Source organism: Ovis canadensis, chromosome 5 (genome assembly GCF_042477335.2).
Source record: "Ovis canadensis isolate MfBH-ARS-UI-01 breed Bighorn chromosome 5, ARS-UI_OviCan_v2, whole genome shotgun sequence".
In the NCBI taxonomy this organism is placed as follows: Eukaryota; Metazoa; Chordata; class Mammalia; order Artiodactyla; family Bovidae; genus Ovis; species Ovis canadensis.
Window position 1 is genome coordinate 31,927,257 of NC_091249.1, and position 20,529 is coordinate 31,947,785.

The 20,529-nt window shown below is 57.4% G+C and overlaps 1 protein-coding gene across 7 annotated transcripts in view; it reads right to left on the minus strand.

The window, feature by feature from the left end:
- Positions 1-20,529, minus strand: part of KDM4B (lysine demethylase 4B) — a 116,943-nt gene that overhangs the window by 39,969 nt on the left and 56,445 nt on the right. For all 7 annotated transcript variants that reach the window (XR_011257218.1, XM_069591415.1, XM_069591416.1 and 4 more), the window contains 3 exons: positions 13,990-14,039; positions 10,199-10,302; positions 5,846-5,983 (listed from right to left, as the gene is read on the minus strand). Coding sequence is in view for 6 of the 7 variants with exons in the window: in XM_069591415.1 (XP_069447516.1) it covers positions 5,846-5,983; positions 10,199-10,302; positions 13,990-14,039 (292 nt within the window). In the remaining variant the exon portion in view is untranslated. The remainder of the gene's footprint in view (positions 1-5,845; positions 5,984-10,198; positions 10,303-13,989; positions 14,040-20,529) is intronic.

A 20,529-nucleotide genomic window follows, 5' to 3' on the forward strand; every position in this document is an offset into this window, starting at 1 on the left:
GGGGGAGAGGGGCTCTGGGCTGACGGCCGGAATGAACACAAGCCAGGGGAGTGCAGGGGACGCAACAGACTGGCGCGCTCCCTGGGGGAGGGAGCTGCAGCTACAACGCATTTGTGATTCTTTGCAACGACTTCCCCAGAAGACAAACAGAAGGCTTCTCAGCTGCAAAGCTGTGTCAGAGGGCCTTGGGGCATATATGTCCCCCACCAGCCCCCCAGACACAGTAGCAGAGAGTGGGGCAGGGGTGACAGGTGGGCTCTGAACCCAGGGCTGGTGGAAGTCCTGCCTGCATATGAGCTGGTGGGGGTGTCTCTCTCTGCCTCCAAGGCTGCTCCCCAGACCCATCCTTGGGAGTGTCCTCATGGGGGCGGGGCACACAGTCCCCAGGGGAGAAGACTCCTTCTCAAGGGCAGAAAGGCTTCCCTCTGAAAAGACGTGGGGTGTACCCAAGGAGTCAGAACCTCACGATGGGCAGAGGACAAAAGTGTCCAAGTGGTCTGTGGGGGTGGGGTGGTGACAATGGAAAAGATGGCGGGACAACTGCCCCCGACCCTCTCTCCAGACCAGGCTCTCACCCCTGCCCAGAGGACATCAGGTCACGACCGGAGGGAGGAAGGAGGAGGGAGCTCCCCCCCACCCCCTACCACCCACCCAAGGTCACAGTGACGCAGGGAGACTCTGCCTGAGACCCTTCCTTCCAAATCAGGTCGCACCTGTTCTAGATGATCAGAGTTAAAGCCAAAGCCAAAGCGAGCGGGGAGGCAGAGCGGGGGCCGTGCCCTCTGCTCCATTCCTGCCCACACTGCTGTGTGCATCCTGAGTTCCCAGGGCAGGATATGGCGGGGGACAGGCTCCAAGCTGCTGCAGGGACAGAGTGATAGGGAGCCTGGGGGAGGCAAGCATATTTCCTACGGTAGTTGGCCACGAACCCTGAGCACTGGCCACCACAGCTCCATAAGTCAGGGTGCCCAGGCCAGCACCGCAGGTGTGGGTGGGCCAGAGAAGCATCTGTCCGTCTGGGGGCGACAGACGTGGCTCTGTCCTAGGCCCTCCTCTGCCCGCCCCCGCCTCCCCCTATTCTGTCACCTCCCCTTATGGGGAGGGGCTCTGGGTTAATCACCCAGAGCAGGTGTAGTGTCACCAAACAGAAGGCAAGCGTCCTCGGAGCAGCGGGGACAATTTGGCTCACATTTCACAGCAGTGAAGTTCAAGGTAGCCCAGGTAGGGGGGTTTCAGGGGAGGTCCCCCAACCCAGATCCAGAAGTGGGGGGATGTGGGGGCCACATCTTCCGGCCCTCCACTCTCAGCAGACACCTTGCCGGGGAGCAGACTTGCCTGGAGGCTGAGCGCTGCCAGGCAGCGGCCCAGACAATGGGCAGAAAACCAACTAAGCGTGCGGGGCTCCCAGCATTCAAGCTGGGTTCTAAATCTCTCTTGCTCTGTTTAATCCGAAGTCAACTCCTGCGCCTTGTGGGGCGCCCTCGGTGGAGGCAGGAGGCCCTTGTCAGGCTTCACCCAGTGCCGCCCACCGCAGGAGCAACGAGCCCACGCAGCTAATCCAATGTGGCGTGCAGCCTTGTAAGACTAATTCGAGCTCAGACCTAAAAGGCTGATGTGTGCGCACTTCATTTTCTGCAGTGAAGACGGAGCAGCCCTCTCATCTTCCCGAATGGTAATCCCACTACAACGCCTGCCTGGGGAATTCTGTTCTTGGAAACGGAGCACAGGCCTGCGGGGGTGGCCCCTGCAGTCCCAGGCCAAGCCCTGGACACCTGCCTGAAGGGGGCAGCCAGCCTGGGAGACACGGAGGTGGAGAAGGTGTCTCCTGGAATACCGGCAGGCCCGGTCATGAGGCCCAGAATCAGAGCCTGATGCAGGCAAGATCCATCAGGAAAGCTGGAGAGAGAGACGTAGCTGCAGGAGGGGGTTGCGGAGCTTGGGGAGGAGGTCAAGGGAAAGGGATAGCTCAAAACCAAAGCAGCAGCACGTGACCTGAGCCAGGACTGGCTGCTGCTGGCTCTGATCTCAGGCCCTGCTGAGTCCTCAAATTCTACCTCATGGAGCTAACATTGATCAACATTTGGTAAATTCCCTCGCCCCAACATACACACATGATGGGATGATGGGATTACATATTCATGATCCAAAACCTAGTTTTTCCACCCAAAATGCCGTGCCCATTTTTTCATGTCAGTAAAGAGTGAACCTAATTTTGTGGCCACATAATATTCCATAGTCCACCCAATCCCCCAGTCATGGGTATAAATTTTCCTTGGTTAAAATCAATGAGGCAGCAGCTGGGGGCCAACGTGCTCGAGGGAATAGCCACTCTGATGCCACAGACCCTGGGGGCTGTGGAGGAAAGAGTGAGGGGGACCCTTCAGCCCTGACTGCCTGGAGCCAGGGTGTCCACAAAATCGATTCTTTAGACCAGGGACTGCAAACTCCTGACAAGAGCCAACAGCAAATATTTTCCACTTTGCAGGTGAGATGGTCCTGTCACGCCTACTCAGCTCCACACCGGAATGCAAGCAGCCACTGCATAGCATGTCAATGAATGGGTGCGCCGATGCCACTAGAACTCTACTTATCGGCACTCCCCTTGTGGCCCAGTGGTTGAGACCCGGAGCTCCCAAGGCAGGGGGCCTGGGTTCAACCCCTAATCAGCGAACATCCTGCAACTAAGACCTAGCACAGCCAAATACATAGATTAATTAAAAAACTATCGATGTGAAACGTGAGTTTCATCTAGTTGCCATGTGTCACATATAACTTCTTTCGATTTTCTTTTCCCCCAGCTCTTTAAAAACCTAACTCTCGGCACTCCTCTGGAGGTTCAGTGGTTGAGACTCTGAGCTTCCACTGCAGGGGGCGCAGGTTCAATCCCTGGTTTGGGAAACTAAGATCCCACATGCCACGTGACGTGGCCAGAAGAATACAGACATCTAAGCATAGCTGTTTGCAGACAGTACCAAAAACAGTCAGCCAGCCAGGTTTCGTCTGTGGGCCCTGTTTGCTGACGCTGATCTGGAAGAAAGAACAGGCACGCCTGAAGTTCACACAGTCTGGCGAGCCTGGGCATTCAGCATTTCATGTGTCAACAGAGAGAATGACAGAAATGGGTCGATGGGGGGAGCGGGGGTTCACTGGGAGCCTGAGAAGCTAATAAACCAGCAAGTAAAAGGGTCTCTAGAACCTGGGAAGTGGACGTTCTCCCCCTGGGCTGTGTCTGAGGAATGTGCTAGAAGGGGACACAGACTAGGGGGGCAGGCACTCAGGCTGCAAGGAGAGGCCCCAGCTCAGCGGGAAGGGGGCTCTGGCTGCCCCTCTACCCCACCCCCTCCCTTAAATCCACAGCCCTAGCACCACGGAACCTGAACAGTCCCTTGCCCCTGATAGCTCAGCTTGTCATCTGCGAGGCCAAGCACCCAGGCAGCCTCTCCATCCCGGACTAGTTACAGGGCAGCGGAGCTCAGCGGGTCACCACCGAACAGCCCAGGAGCTGACATCAGGTGGACACAGATGGGCACCCCAGGGCCAGGGGCCACTCCTGTGGGGGCCCTACCCCAGCTGCCAGGCCCCTGGAACCCTGGGCCGGCTCAGAACACCACACTGGTTCAGTAATTTCATGCTACGCCGCCTGGCAATGTAAGCGTGGAGCCCCATCTCAGGCTGCACCTCCCAGATGTCACTTGTTTGTGAACACATGGCTGAACCCAAAATTGCTTTTAATATCCGGGCAGTCCCCACTGGCTCCGTGGCAGGGTTGGCTCCAGCAGTGCCTCCAGAACAAGCCCCCGCCGGGCTGACAACTCAATCCAGCGCCCGATGCAGCCAGGCAGCCCTGCACATGTGGAACTCTCGGCGACAATGCGAACACGCCCCAGGAGGTGTAATTATTCCTCTGGATCTAAGCGGACAATCCTGACGTCCCCACTTCTCCTCTTTTAGCCAAGTCAGACTCTCTGCCAAAGACACTCTCACCACGATTTTCTGAATTAAGTCTAAAAGCCCAACGCTTCACATCCCGGGGCGCTTCTCCAGTCTTCCTGGCTGCAAAGCCTATTTCCTTTTCTCAACTGCACTGACACAGCAAAGTTAGAGAGATCATTAGAAAAACAGAGATGAGCCAACCCGTCTAGACCGTGCTGTATAGCAGAGATGTGCCACAAGGCCACCCCCAGAGCTTAATTTTCTTAGTCTTTCACCCTCTTCCCCAATAGCTCAGTGGGTAAAGAATCCACCTGCAACGCAGGAGACGTAGGAGATGCAGGTCTGACCCTGGGTGGGGAAGATCCCCTGGAGGAGAAAAGGGCAACCCACTCCAGGTTTCTTGCCTGGAGAATCCCATGGACAGAGGAGCCTGGAAGGCTACAGTCCATGGCGTTGCAGAGTTGGGCACTACCGAGCGGCTAAGCACACTCAGTCTTTCACCCCACTCAAACATGAAATGAAACAGATGTTCCCTCTCACAATGGATCTCATTTAACCCTGTCTACTCCCAAGCTCAAGTCTGTGAACATCCTGAGAACCCTCAGTCTGGGCCTTCCTGCTCTTTGCCACATGTTGCACCTGGATGCCAACTTCCCTCCCCATGAGGCCATATCTCCAGGCTATGATGCCCAATCGTCACAGCCTAGACCCACTTCTGCAAAGATCTGGGGTCAAAGGTGGACTGACCAAACCAAGATCTGGGCTCGGGGTTCTTCTGGTCCACACTGCCCCCACTTCCGTGTCTGGTAGAAACCCACCATGCTCCCTAACCTTAGGCCCTGACTCTGAACAGCTGAGTGATTCCATGGAAGACCCCCAGGGCTCTGCTGAGGAGGCTGGTACGAGGAACCCCGATTTCACTGAACAGGCAGTGAGGGGCCTCTCCTGTTCCTTGTGCTCAGCGCCAGAGTGAGATGTGTGCAAGGCTAGGCCCCTTTCTGCGTTGGAGAGAAAAGATTCAAGCAGCTGAAACCTGAGAGCCGGGGCCACTCGGCCAGAGCCCAGCCGGATGGGTGGAGCTCACTGGCTTCCTCAGGGCGGTCATGGTGCCAGTCCTGGGAGGAAGGTCACTGGTCCCAGCTGCCAAAGAAGGGCTAGGCCTGCTGCATGCCCAACAGCCCTCCTAGCAGCATCCCCTTCCCAGGGACCTGCCCACTATCCAGCTGCTCCCTGGACACGCCACTGTGGGGCCCTGAGCCCCACTGAGCTGCCCATCAGGACCACAGATGGGTGCATGCGGGGGAAAAAGAAGCTGATAACAAGCACTCAGTTCAAGCGTCAGGTCTGCAGGCTGATTATCGTCCCTCTGGGGGCAGGTCGGCAAAGTACTGCGGAAAACAAATGAGGCTCCTGGGCTCTGAGTGACCACTGCGGATGGTGAGGCAGCAGGAAGCTCTTGGGCTCTTGGGCTCGAGCACAGGGCTGCCCTGCCAGGGCGCTGCTCTCTCTTGCACATGCACTCACACGCACATGCGCACACACACACACACACACACACTGCAGACTGGTGAAGACAGGCTCTGGGGCCAGAGCAAACCCCGCACCTGACCAAGAGGCCCCTTAAGAGTCAACTAACAAGGAACAAATCTTCCCTGGCCCCCAGATGGTGGGGGCAAACCTGGGCCTGCCAGGGCAGAGGGAGCCCTGAGTCAGGCCCGGCCAGGCGCCGGCTGCTGCATACACCTGAGCTGCCCATGCCCTCTTCCCTCCAAGTGAGGAATGAGCTGAGGACATGTCTGCTGAGGATCCAGAAACAGACCCTGATGGAGAGTCTGAGCCCCAGGCTGAATATAAGTGGCTGTAACCTAGGCCCTGGGCTGGGAGGGCAGGTGGGTGGCTAGCGTGCACTCACCTGGGTGGCCACCTTGCCGTAATCGATCCACCGCAGTGTGGCAAAGTTGGTGGACTCGGCGCAGTTGAATCCGTGGTTGAAGCCAGCATGGTAACCGTAGGGGAACGTGATCATGAACTCCCCCGCCTCCTGTGTGATCTGAGGAGGAAGGGGTGATAGGTGAGGGATGAGGCCCAGCCGGAAGAAACGCCTAACATGGGGCATCACAGGCTGGCAGCAAAGCCACCAGGAGCCACTGAGGGGCCCAGGAGGGGGATGTGGGCTCCAGGACACCTCACCAAGTGTGGGGACCTGACTTCAGGAGCCAACGGAGGCGGCCAGGCGAAAGGCCAAGGTTCTACAGGCTGCAGCCTGGTTCTCACGGAGCTGGTAGAGCAGGTGAGGCGAGCGGCTGGGGTGGCTGCCAGCCCCACCGCTCACAGAGGCCCCACCGGGCCCAAGGGGACAGTCTGGATTCTCAGACAGGCGAGCTGCAGCACTGGGACGCTAGGTGCTTTCTGCTTGGCGTGGGGGGCGGCTTCTGCTTTGTAGACAGGTGGCTATCACACCTCCTGTCCACTGTGAGATGTTCCCACACGGCATCAGGGCTGGCAAGGTGGGCCGGTCAGCTCTGGGGACGCTCAGAGGTCTGGGAGCTCAGGACACGTGTGAGCCTGCAGTACAGCGTCCAGTCCTCATGCGAGAAAGGAGTAGGCCCACCCATGAAACGGCCCCAGTTCCTGGCCTGAGTCACCCCACCACTGTTAGCAGGGCGCCTATCCACTAGATCCTAAGACGTAGGTCCTTCCAAGTGAGGACAGAGCGACTGAAGTGACGTGTCGGCGGGCTGGGAGGACACATGTCAAGGTCAGAACCCCACAGGAGGAGCTGATGTTTCTAGGCATATTCAAAATGGTCTGGACAGCCAGACTCTGGTCCAGCCTCTGCATCAAAGACGCCAAACCCAGGAGCTGGGCATGAGGGGCGAGGGATGATGACACCACACAAAGGCATCCAGTACTGCCTCCCTGAGACTTGGAGGAGGAGGTGGGGGCTGCAGCCTCCTCCCCAGGGCCCTCCCCACTGACCGCCCCCAGCCATCAGCAGTCGTTCCAACAGCAGGCTGTTCTGAAAGGGATGAGAAGTAACAGCAGCCAGCACGTCCGCTCATGATGTCCTGCGATGCAAGGTGGAGCTGTTGGAATAGAGGCGTGTGTAGGAGTGACCCGGAGGGCCATCATTTCCTGGATTGAGCTGGGAGCAGAGATCAGCTTGTCTAGAGTTCCAGGGACTGTGGCCCCAAACGCCGCCCCATCCCATCCTCCACGTCTCTCTAGGGTTTCACAGACACCGACCACATCGTCTGTACTCTGGGTCTGGCCTCTTCCGCTTGGCACATCCTCAGGGTTTATCCGTCCCAGTGGGCACTCCGCTGTCTCCTTTTTGTTCCTACAGGGCCTCCTGTCACGAGGACGTGTCCTACTTGCTCATCTGGCCTCCTGCTGACAGGCCTGTGGTTGTTCCCTGGTCGGGATGCAGCGAGCAGAGCGGCGGGGCCAGTGGAACCACTTCTCCAGATGGTGCTGGTGTTTCTCCAGAGTAAACAGACACGGAGGGGGAACTGGGGCCCCAGGAAACTGCCCGACGGCTTTCCATGACAGCTACCCATCTTGCACCAACGTGGCAGTGACAGCGAGATCCCCCTGCCCCCTCAGCAGTGTCAGGAGTCTTCGTGGCCCAAGTGGGGGGTACAGGCTCCAGCCCTGCCCCCAGGTTGCCAGGTGCCACCCACCACATCTGGTCCTGGTGTGTCTGGACCTGCCGTTGCAGGCGTGTGCCTCCTTTTGCCAAGTGTGTCTGTTCAATTTTCCTGCCCCACTTGGAGGCCGTTCACTGCTTTGTCACTGACTGTGGTTCTGCGCCCTGCTAATAACCCCAAGGAGACAAGTAGAAATCGCTGGATTTATCTACGGAACTGACGAGGAGTCAAACCTCGGCAGGGGAAGGGGAGCGGTGGGAGGTGGTGGGGAGTGAGACGTCCAGAAACCAACCACAGAGTCAAAAATCAATCAAAACTGATGTAGCCTGGAGGAAAGCCAGTCCTTAAGAACACGCTGATATTTTCCTTTTCAAATAATGAATTGCACCAATCAAGGGAAGTCACTGTGCATTAAGTTATATTTTTAAATTCCAGTCCAAGTGACAGCTGTGTGCAGGGATGAAGCAACAGTAGGAGAGGGGGAGGTGGGGATGGGCAACGTCCCCAGGGCCAGCGGCCGGCATCCTCGGCCTCAGGCAGGGCCCCCTGGGTCGGCTTCTGTCGCAGGACTCAGGAGTTCATGAAATGGTAAATAAACTCGGGTTTGGGGATGGCCTGTTAAACCCAGTTACTGATTTTCTCATCCTACTTGAGCTGATCCCAGAGAGTGCTGTATCACTCTTCCTCTGATGCCTCTGAGCAACGCTGGTCTGCTCAAGCCTCAGGGAGGCAGCGGGGTCCCTGTCACCAAGCTGGAGGCCCCCGCCCAACCCCTCCCATAAATCAAGGCCCAGAAAGGAAGGTGTGCTCATTTGGAATGACAAGAAGATTATGCTCCCATGAGAAAATCTACATCTCGGTGGCTCCACCTCGGGCCCGTGGAGGCTGTCCTCCATGTCGCCGCCATCAACGTTAGCCTGACAATAAATTAGAAGGCGTCAGGGATGATGGATCGGCCTTGAGGCGGAGCAGTCAGGAGGGGAGGGAGCTTGGGCCCCGCATGCCAGTCACAGGGGAAGCCCGGAGCTGGGCTGCCCCTCGAGCTCTCGAAGAATGAATGAGGAAGTCTGTGGCAGATCACAGAAACAGACACTTTTAATTATTAAAAAGCTCCACTATTGATCTGCTTTTTCTTCCAGAAGTAAATACCATTACAAAGATTTATAAGTGAAGTGTGGAGTGACTCTTTTACCAGGAATTCAGATGAGGGGCTACACGTGGAGCCCTGAGAGAGGTGTCTGTCCATCCCTGACTCTGCAGGGCCTGGAGCCTGGTCCCCAGGCCTGCAGCCCACGGAGGGCTCTCTGCTGCCGGACAAGGGCCTGGGTCCCACAGCCTCAGGGTAAAGCTCTGTCCTGGCCCCATGGGAGCCGGTATGGCCACTGAGCCCCACCTCTCCTGGGTCACCAGCAGAGTGACCAGCAGGAGGCCACTGCCTGTGGGTCATGCTTAGATATTTCACAAATGAGCTGCAGGACCACACTGGCACCGACCTGGGAGGATGGACAGCACCCACTAGCTGACTCCCATGACCAGCATCCCTCTCCAGGATGCAGGGAGTTGAGAATGTTCTGGACAAAGTGATGGGAAACAAGGACCTCTCAGTCTCGTGAGCAAGGCTGTGATCTGTCTGCACGGTTCCTGGTAACAAACAACGTTCCGACCAGAAGACAGAGGGGGCAGAGAGAAGAACAGGGACCCGCTACCTGAAGAGCGCGAGTGGCGGCGGCGGCCCTGGCAGGAAGGCCACGCCCCCATCTGCGTGGTGATACTGCGGCTGCGTGCCTCAAACATCAGAACCAGTTTCCGACCTGCTGACATCCAGGCTAAGGCAGGCGTGGAAGTCTGCTCGCAGAGCTCGCTCTGTGCCTGACAGATCACTCTCTGGGGAGACCTGCAGGAGCTGGGCTGCCTCTGCCCTCAGGGCCATGGCCCACATGCCTTCCAGAAAGTTCCAGGCATGGGCCACTCGCCTGGACCCTTGTGTCCAGGAGACCTGTCTATGGGGAGGGACTGGCCTGGAGTGGCGACGGCTGGACACACTCCTGGGACAGAGGCGCCCAGCCCCAGAGCTCAGTCCCTGTTGCCCACCCCACTCCCCCAGGTGGTGGGGTCCCTGCCAACTTAGCCCCCAGTGCAACCTCACCCCTCACAGCCCCATGTGGACACCTTACAGGAAACTGCATGAGATCGCAGCTCTCATGCTGCGGGCGAGTCAGACGCTTCATTTCTAAACAGGTATCCACTCCCTCTGGAGTGAGGCCGTCTGCCCTGGGCATGGGGCTCCCACAAAGTGGGGCCCAGCTCCTCAGCACTTCCTGCAGGGTCATCAGGAGCTGACCCCACCATTCACTCCCCAGTCTGACCCTAGGACCAACAGATATTCGAGTCTGGGTTGGGAGGGGCCATGAGGGAAGCCCCTCCTGATACCCACCTCCACCCTCACCGCCACCATGGAGGAGCTGATGGCCCAACAGTATGGCCCGACCCCAGCCTGCGGTCCTTCTAGAACCTTCTCCAGCATGAAGACGCCAGTTTCCTGAGGTGCTCATGGTCAGCAGGGCCCGGGGCCCAGAAGCCAACCACTGGCAGGCTACATACCCACCCCTACATACCCGGCTGAACGGGATCCCGTACTTCTTGAGGATAATGGGCGAGATGAGGGTCATCTTGTGCCGAAGGAAGGCATCGCAGCCCTGGGAGCTTCCGGGGAAGAAGCCTGGAGCAGACGAGACAGTGTCAGCCAGACGGGGCGGGGTGGCCAGGCAGCCCTGTCTTCCTGTGGCCCCGTAGGCCACGCAGGGGCCCACCAGGCGGAATGTACCCACACACAGCACCACATTCGTGACTACAGACAAGGTGTGCAGTTGGGGCACGACTGCCCACAGACTGCCCCCGACTCTGAGCTCCCCTCAGGCAAAACCCACTGGGGCCTCCACACGGTTACTTGGCCACGCGAGAGAGCCACCACGAGACAGGACAGCGGAGCTGCTCTCTAGGGCCTGACAAGTTGTGGGATGAGGAGTGAGTGGAGTGAGTGTGAGACCCCCCACTCACTGACCAAGTCCACAACAAAGAGGGGGGCTGCCTGAGTGGGCAAGGACTCTCTACCCACATGGTCATATGACCCACCCACCTGTGGTCCAGACCCACAGGCATGGGGGTAGAGTGGGCGACCCAGGCCTGCACCTCTATCTGTGCTCACAGCCCCTCTGCTTTCTGCCCCAGAGCGCGCCATGCAGCTAATTTAAAAGATGATCCGTGAGTCCACGGGAGGCCCAGACACCTAGACCCAGATACCAGGCTTCACCAGCACAGCTCAGCACTGTTCCCACATCACATGTTGGCTGAAACTCAAGTCACTAACAAGCCAGTCTCGTGGTTAAGGAAAAGCCAACCTCAGGTTCTGCCCATGGTGGCTGAGATTCTCACCCTAAACCGCACAGAGTGGGCACAGGAGGGCCACACGGCTCCTCGAGGTGTGAGACACGTCCCCAAGGCAGCAGCGTGAGGGGTGGCCCCGGGGCCCTTCCAGTGAGACCAGCCAGCACACATCCTCGACGGGCACGTGTGCACGTGTGTGTGTGCGTGTGTGCACGTGTCTGTGTGCACACATGGCCCCACCCACACGCCGAGGCTGGAGGAGGCTCCTGAAGGCAAGGACCCAGTGTGGAGGTTCTGGAAAGAGCCAGGACGACAGAATCCCACACTCTGCTCTGCACTAAAAGCATTTCCATTAGAGTTACGGCTGCCTGCCGCCCGGCCCGCCGCCCTCTCTGCAGTTCCTCTTTTTAATGCACAGTTTAAGTGGCTCTCATTAAAGCTCTAATAAAGGCGCACATTTTAAGTGATTAGCACCAATAATGCACCAACACATTAACGCTCTCCCCGTGGGCTGCACAACCCTCCCAGTGAGCCCATTCAGAGCGCAGCTATTCATTTTCCATATTAATTGCAACCCCCTTCCACCCATCTCAACAAAGCCGCCCAGGAGGCACGCCCCCAAAGAGTTTGGAAGGGACACCCAGGAGGGCAGTGAGTCACCAGCCCTGGAGCCTCCTCCATCCTTCCTCTGAGGAGGGGAGAGCAGCCAGAGCGAGGGACTGTAGAGGAACCATGAGGTCCCCCACCCCTCCTCCAGATCTGCCGGCCCCTTTCCTGAATTTCAGGTGCAGCCTGACATCACAAGGGCCACCTTCCTGCTTGCTCACCCACCCATCCTCTCCCAGCCCTGGCCACCAAACCAAGCCATCCACAGATGCCCAGGCAGCGAGCCAGCATCCAGGTCCAGGTGTCAGAAAGGCCCCGGCAGCAGTTCCGGCTGCCTCCAGCTTCTCTAGTTGCTCAGATCACCCCACACTCTTCCAATAGAGAAGGCACATTCAGGGAGAACAGCTGGGTGTGGCTAGCTGCAAACACCCTTGGCCCCCCACCAAACAGCAAGAGCAGAGATGCTGAAGACAAGGCCTAGGGTCCCCAGAGAGAGCACCTGTGCTGATGTTCCTGGCTCTGCAGGTGGGGGCTGAACTATGGCTCCCCCAAGACGCCCATGCCCCGATCCCAGCAGCCCATGTAAGGTCCCCTCCTTGGAGAAAAGGGCTCTGAAGATGGGACCAAGTGCAGGCCCCTGAGTTAAGATGGGCCTGGACCCCTGGGGATGGGGACTGTGGCCTCCAGAAGGTCCTTCTAAGACGGGGGCAAGGGTGGCCCAGCCATAGCAGCAGAAGCCATGGGCCAGCGAGACAGGACGAGAGCGATGGGGCCCCGGGTCCAGGACGGGGCGCCTCCAGGAGTCAGAGAGGCCAGAGATTGGGTTCCGTTCGACCCTACCCCACCAAGGGGGCCTCAGGAAGGAGCCAGCCCGCTGATGCCCGACCTCAGCCCCAGGAGGCTCGCTGTAGATGTCTGACCTCCACAAGTGTGAGAACACAAGTCTGTGGGGGTTTAATCAGGACTTTTTTAAAAAGTGTAGTTTAAGGTTCACAGCAAAATTGAGGGGATCTGTGTTGTTTTAAGTCACTGAGTCTGTGATGCGTTCGTGCTAAGTTGTGTCTGACTCTTTGTGACACCAAGGACTGCAGCCTGCCAGGCTCCTCTGACTATGGGATTCTCCAAGCAAGAATACTGGAGTGGGTTGCCATTTCTTCTCCAGGAGATCTTCCCTTTCCCTCCTGGATGGAACCTGGGTCTCTTATGTGTCCTGCACTGGCAGGCGGGTTCTTTACCACTAGTGCCCCCTGGGAGTTTGTGGTAATTTGTTACATCAACCAGAAGCTAATACAACAGGAAAAGACATTTTTAATTGGCATTTTAAAAAGTCAGATAATGGGGAAAAAATCTAATTTGGCTTTCCCTTTAGATCATAGGAAGTAAGCGCAATTGGCCTTTGCCAGGACTGCCTGTCCTGTAGTTTCCACCAGGAGAAACATGCTCCCCAGAGTGGGAATGGCATGGAGGCCAGTGGCGAGCCATCAGGGAGCCTCGTCAGCACCAAGCCATGGCTTTGGAAGGTTCCACGGCCTAAGGGTACGGGCTGCCTGCTGCTGCCACAGAGGTCAGGGTGGCCAGAGGCCCAGCGCTGTCTAGAGGCAGACCCTCACCCCCACCTGGATGTAACCTGTGCAGGAGGGGCCGTTCTTGGCTGTGGAGCAAGGGCTGATGGCTGGGCCAGGCGTCTGTTACTGTCTGTCCAGCACCGACAGCCATCCACCCTCATGACACAAGAGCCTCCGTGGGGACAGGGCAGGCCCATGGTGAGAGTGACTCAGGGCCATGGCCTGGCCCTCCGGTGGGGCACACAGAGGCCTCAGGGCCTCCCAGCCGGGGTGTCTGCTTGTCTTGAAGGATTCCATGCCCTGAGGGCCTTCCTATATCCAAGTGGTCAGTGGCCCCCTGTCCGGACACAGCCCAGGACCCTCTCTGATAAATCCAGTCAGCCCAAGAGGCCCAAGCTACGGCCTCAATGCAGATAGCGGGACATTACTGAGGGAGCCCAGGCAAACCAATCCTGCACGGACAGCCGACAGCCCCATGGCGCCCCCTCGGCCGTGCAGCACTGTGAGGACCTCCGAACTGAACTTCTCATGTAAGGCTCCACCAAGACAGAGGAGTGTGGGATGGAGCCCCAGGAGCTGGGGGGTGGGGGCGAGAACACTGGCTGCCTCCAGCCTGCAAAGCCTGGGGTCACATCCCACACTCCATGCCCAGAGTCTAGAAAACGAGAGTGTGAAGCACCAACGCTCGTGCAGCGTGCGTCAAGCGACAGACCCACGGGGGAACCAGGGCCTGACCCAGAGGGAGCAAGCAGGCACGGCGCGGGACACCGACACCCAGACAACAGCAGGGAGCCGGGGAGGGTGGGGCTGCCGCCCGCCGCCCACCCAGCCCCGGGGCCCCGGGCACCTACCGATGGCCAGCCGCTCCAGGCGCTTGCCGTGCTCCGGGGGGATGGCATACCTACGAGAGAAGGCAGGCATGTCAGAGTTGACAGTGTGTGTCCAGGTGGATACCTCAATTTTCAAACAAATGTGGGGTGTGTCCTTTGTCCAAAGGAGGAGCGAGGGTGGTAAAGCGTCCGACTACAGTCATCAGACCATCTGCCTCCAGACCTGTTGGGAAAAACTCCAGACAGTGGCTCTCAAGCCAGCGATCCTCCCCCCAGGGGACACCAGGCCACGTCTGAGACATTTCCAGTTGTCACCACTTGGGGGGGGGGGGTCCTGGCAGCAAGGGGGTGGGGGCAGGGATACTGCTCCATGCCCCCCACCCCCACAGAGAGTGACCTGCCCAAGGCCGCAGTGCGGAGGGGAGGGGGACTGTGCTCCTGAATAAGCCCGGCAACACCTGGAACTCTAGAACAAGACTCTATCAGGGTGCATCCCCCCTACCCCACGCCACCCCCAGAGCACGAAGCCAAATGGGGGAACCGCAGGGAACACTGAAGATCGCCCAGACGTGGCGGCCAGCTGACCCCACCCCAATGGAGAGGTTTATCACTGCTTTAATAAAATAAAGGGGGGCGAGGGGAGGAGGTAGGTGAACGCTATGCCGCCTCATTTATCCAACAGGATAAAAACAATGAATTTCCGAGCATGCTCGGGGCCCTGGAGGCGGCAGCTGTGGCACCTGTAATTCTGCTGTCATCAGAGAATTTCCCATTATCTGGACAAAGAGGAGGTGACTCTTTTTTTAAACGGCCTTTTATCGCTTACATAAAGATGATCAAAGTTAATCCCAATCCAAGGCACCTTGGTGGGATTAATGTCACCCCCCACAAACAGCAGAATGAAACATTCCGTCCCTTCTGGGAAGATGCCCAGGGCCGGGAAGGAACTAATTTACGGCTCCAAGGCTGTGATGATTAATGCAATATCGCGGGTCTACAATGCTGCTTTCACTTAATTACCGCCTGTAACTGGGAGTTGTAAAGATAAGATTAATTGAATCTGGTGGATGTTAAAAGTTGAATATGTTGGCACGTGGCTCCTCTGTTATCAGAAAGTACAGACTGCAGGACGCGGGCCGAGTGTTCAGAAGGACAGCCCCTGGAGAGAGGAGAAAGGACTCATGGACAGAAGCCAGCAGCCACGGGGATGTCTGGACTCTGACAGCCAAGAGCACGTGGCGCCTGCCACGAGGCAACCACCGGGCGACCCCCTCGGGGTGCTGAGAGGCCCCAGAGCTACCCCCTCCCGCCTCCAGGGACCCTGAAGGATGAAAACCTCCATCATCAGGGGAGGGCAGGGTGCTAGTTCTGACTACGTAAGCGCTGAGTGTGGACCATCCATACAAAGAGGGCAGGGAGGGTGTCTGAGGCTTCATCCGTGCAGCCGTGAGGCTCCCCGAATTCTACTGGCTGTGGCAATGTAGGTGCCCACCGAGCCCCCACCCAGCCACAGCCCTCCCCTCTGGGGCCCCTGAGCAAGGGCAGTGCAATGGAGGCCCAGGTGAGTGGGCCACAGGACTGGCCTCCCTTGCAGAGCAGACATTCACCACTGGAGGAAAGTCCCCAAATCAAGGGGCTTTCATGGCAGAACCTCACGGGGTCTCCAGCCAGGGCCCAGGTCATGTTACATCATCACAGCCCCACCCAGCATCACACCACCGGGTTGGGCTCGGGTCTGGAAGGAGAAAAAAGAAAGGAAGAAGGCAGAGGGGCTCCTTGGGTTGATCCGGGCTGCTTACTCACCCTCAAGGTAGCAAGCATCTGTCTGGCTATTAGAGAGCAGGTTCCGGGGCCATAAAACAGAGTCAGCTTTATTGGTCACCAATACGGGAGCAGTCTGTCCTGCTCCCCAGGAACCCTGTCCCCAACACAAGGTCAAACCTCATGGCCAAAACCAATCCGCTCTGCCCGCCTGTGATCCCAGGCAGCTGCTCTCTGGACGTGGCAGCCCTGGTCACCTGGGTGGCAAAGGATGCATGCCTATTTTGATGGACAGACTGTCTGCCAGGACCACATCCGCCTCACAATTGGGCTGGTGTGAGGTCTCCCGGGTGGCAGGCGGCCCTGCCCCAGCCCACACCCAGGCCCCCTTCATTCCCCAATCCTGCTCTCTGCCAGCATGAGCGCCCCTCCCCAGCAAGGCTAGTTTTCTGCAAGTCTTGCTACACTACAGCCATCTCCCTGGTCCAGTAGCCCCTCGCTCCTCCCGGGGGGTAGGGTCCAGTCCCAGACGGCCCAGTCACGGCAGAAGAGCCTGGACAGGCCAGACAGGATAGGGTAGCGCCACTCCCAGAATCTGGGGACCACTGGGAGGGAAAACAGACCGGGGGTTTGGGGGACAGAGTCGGAAATAGGGGAGCTCTGTGGGGGAGGCTGCAGAGGGACAGGCCACCCGCGGAGGGGGCCACACTGGTTCCTCCACCCACAGCATGGGGAGCCTCAGTCCCGAGGCCGGCCAGGCAGGTCCCTCTGGACCTTCCCACGTGTTTTCCCAGCCCTTCCTATGCACCCCTCTTCCTCCACCCTTTCTCTCTGGTGGTGACAGTTCTTACACAAAGTACTCTGGCCAACACTCAACCAGAAAGTTGTGGAAAATTCAGTGCTCTTGGCCTGGTGGCCCTTGCAACCACAGGCACGGGACCCCGCGAGGCTGCAGCAGGGCCTGACAGGCTCCATAACTCCAGGTTTAATGTTGTGGAATCGCTGAGGAGGCCGAGAGAGACGAATTCGGGCACTGCTTGCCAGATGCCTTTTTCAAAAAGGCAGTCTTCTGTATCAAGGGCTTCAGTGAGACAATAAAATGGTTTTTGATCTGCTGCATAGCCATGGAGGTGATGGGAAAGACCAAGCCAGGTCTCTCTGGAGCTGGCTCCCAGGCGGGGACACAAGATGTGTGCAAAGCCACATGACAGTGATGAGACAAGCCCAGTCCAGCAGTTTTATTGTTCAAGTGACCGGCTGAGGAGGACAGATGTTTCTGGGAACGATGGTGATCATGGCCCAGATGTCATGATCCAGAAGGAAGCGGCCCCCTGGTCTGGGGAGAGACAGGGGGGCTGCACCACAAGGTGGGCATCTGCCAGCCTCTCCTCTAGGTTCTTCTTTTACAACTGAGGCCTGGAGGAGTGGATACACACCCCTCGCCCCCAATCACAGCCACCCCCAAAAAGGCAATGCAGAAACCACACACCTGGCATAGGGTAAGAGGGAGGCCTGGGGCCATGGCTGCCAGCAATCACATCTGAGATCCACATCCTGACATGGGTGTGGGGGTTGGACATGCTTACGGGGGCCAGGGACACACTGAGACTGGACGACAGAGGTGGGCATCCCACGGGCCCTGCTTCAACCAAGCCGAGTCTAGTAAGGAAGCTGGGGCTCCTGGGTGCTGGTGGACAGAGGCCTCAGTCCAGCAGGAGGGTGGCTCTTGAGCCCAGAAACACAGGGCAATCGAAAGGAAATGCCCTCTGCAGGCAGCTCTCACCTTGGGCCGGGGATGGGCCGCCTGCATTCCTGCAGAGATAGCGGGCCGGAGAGTCTTCCCGTCCGCAGCAAAGGATGCTATTAATAGTGTCATTTTCTTGGTGTTTTGTTTATTCCCCTGGAATGGCTTGATGGATGTGAATAATTATCAGACTATAAAAGCCAGCAAATGTGCTATTTTCTATCGCTCTAAATCATCAAACAAATAAAGTGTGAAACAGCATTTTTGAATATAATTTTCCCCTCTAATGGCTTAGAATTATTATCAAGAATAATGAAAATAAATAAGCAAATGCCTTGTGAGTTAAAAATTAAATGAGTGTGTCAGGAAGAGGAACACAGGCCGTCGTGGGGAGTAGGGACCTGCTCAAGGGCCATCACTTCTGCCGACGGAACAAGTGGCTTCAGGCCACAAGGGTACCCGGGCCTCTCTGGGTGTGGACTCCCGGCACCTAGTGCCCTCTGGCCCGGGAGTGGGCGCCTGGGATCACCTCCCTGGAGGGACGGCTACACTGGCAGGTGTGCACCACAGCACCTGTGTGTCCAACTGACCCCCAAAGGTCCAGGGAGTCATGTGCCACTGCCCTGGGACAGCCACATGAGACCTCAGAAGATGAGGCAAGTAGGGGGCTGGCCTCTGCCCCTCCTCTTCCGGGCCATGGACAGACAACGACAGGTGGGTACTGCCTCTCAGACCAGCAGGAAAACCTGAGGTCATGGGACAAATTCTCAGGACAAGGAACACCCACTCCAGTGGGAGAGAGTGTACCCCCACAGGGCCCACTGGCTCAGCTGGCCGCCCACCCTGGACTGCAGGGCCTGGCAGAGAGGATCGAGTTCCCTGTGAGCAGGGCACATTGCCATGGCAACAAGGTAATTCCCACATGCTCCTGCCAGCTGCCAGGGTAACGAGACTTGAGGGGGCCTGCCTCTCACACCCTGTTGCCCATTCCCGAGGCACCCGGCCTCTGCCCAGGCCTGCAGGACCATCCTGCTTGGAGCCAGGGTGGAAGCACCATGACACGGACGGTATCTGTTCCCGGAGATGCGTGTGACTTCGCTGGTGACAACAGTGCTCAGGATTTCTTCCATCACTGGCCTGACAGCTCCCCCCAGCATGAGGCTCAGCTTCCCCCTTCCTCTCTGCCAAGGAACGTGAGCCAAGAGCAGGGGTCCAGCCAGGAGCCCTTTGGAAATGTCAGTTCAGCCCGATGCGAGTCGGAGGGCGAGGAAGTTAATTTCACAGTGTCTGCACAAGGCCGGGGCAGACAGGCCCCTCGCCGTCTAACAGGCTGTAATGACAGGAACAGAAACAAGAAGGCAGAGTCCAGGGAAGTGCCGAGACCACGCTTGCTCGAGGCACGAGCCAGCCACCCGCACGCGCCCTGGGAGACCCCGGCAGCTCTCAACGCCAGCGGCCCCAGAGCCCCACGTGCTGGCCAGACAGAAGAGCTGTGTTTACTGTGATCCTCAAGCACAAAGCCCATCATGGCCCGTGTGCTCTCCAGCCACACCGTCAGTTGGACAGTCTCAGCTCACTGCCCCGTGGTCTGGGTGGGCCAAACAGAAAAACCTGGTCACAGAGCAGGGTTCCCCTCACACTCCCAGCTACCCAGGCACCGTCTCCACACTGGTTAGAGATGAGCCCGGCCAGAGCAGCCACGCTCCACTCCTCAGCAGTGCAGAGCCAAGTGGCCAGAGAAACACAGTTACCCTGAATGTGATTACCACAGAGATGAGCCACACGGAGATGAGCCACAGAGACTTGCTCTACCGACCCATCCCTGAACTTCAGATGACTTTCATTTATATAAACTTCCAAACCATCCAGTATAAAAAATTCTTAGCTATCTAGAACTGGAAGGGACCTTCCCACGGTCACACTTCACCGGGGTGAGGCAGGAGAGGCACCCCAGAAAGTCGGGGCAAAGCGGTCCATGGTACTGCAATGAAGACGCTGGCCAGGGGAGAAGCCGACAAAAAGATATAAGGGGAATAATGGTCAACAGGGAGGAGACACACTTCTCACATAAAGTAATATGACCTTCTAAGAGAGAGAGCTGGGAAATTAAGAACGGAATAGTCCAGGGACTTCCCTGGTGGGTCAGCAGTGAAGAATCCGCCTATTAATGCAGGGGACACAGGTTCGATCCCTGCTCTGGGAAGACCCCACCTGGCGTGGAGCAATTAAGCCCTGAAGCCACAACTACTGAAGCCGAGCACCCTCGAGTCTGTGCTCCACAAGAGAAGCCACTGCAATGAGAAGCCTGTGTACCATGATGAAGAGTAGCCCCGGCCGGCCGCAACTAGAGAAAGCCTCCTTGCAGTAAGAAAGAAGACCCAGCACAGCCAAAAAGCGAAGAAAAAAAATTAAAAATTAAATAAAACGTTTTAAAAAAAGAACTAAACAGTTAAGTGAGGGTGCAGAATTTAAAAAAAAAAAAATCAGTACATAGATAGCCAGGCTTCGTCTGTACTTTCTCAGAAGACTACAAAAACCACTAAGGTAAACCCTCTCCCTTGTCTGGGGTCCAGAAGCAGGAATTCTGGACTGCAAACGAGGGCAAACAGAAACCTGGGCAGGCCCCCGCCCCTCACAGAATCCCCAGTCTGGCGCAGGAGACCGGCAAGCCCTCAGCGAGGCCACCAACGAGCCACACGGTATCCCCGCCCGGAGCGGGCCAGGGCAAGACGCGCACAGGCAGAGCTCAGGGATCTGGTGCCCTTAGTCCCAGGCCACCGCGATAAACTGAGCCACGTGAGGTTTTGGTTTCCCAGTGCATAAGAAAAGGTACATTTAAACCGTACCCTTACCGTAGTCTATTAAGTGTACAGTAAGAGCATTATATCTAAAAAAATACTGCACATACCTCAATTTTAAAATGCTCTCTTACTCTAAAGTGCTAACTATTACTGGACAACATACGGTTACCACAAACCTTCAATCTATAAAAAAATCGAAGCATCTACGAAGCACAATAAAACAAGGTGAGCCTGTACCACAAAACGCCCCCATGC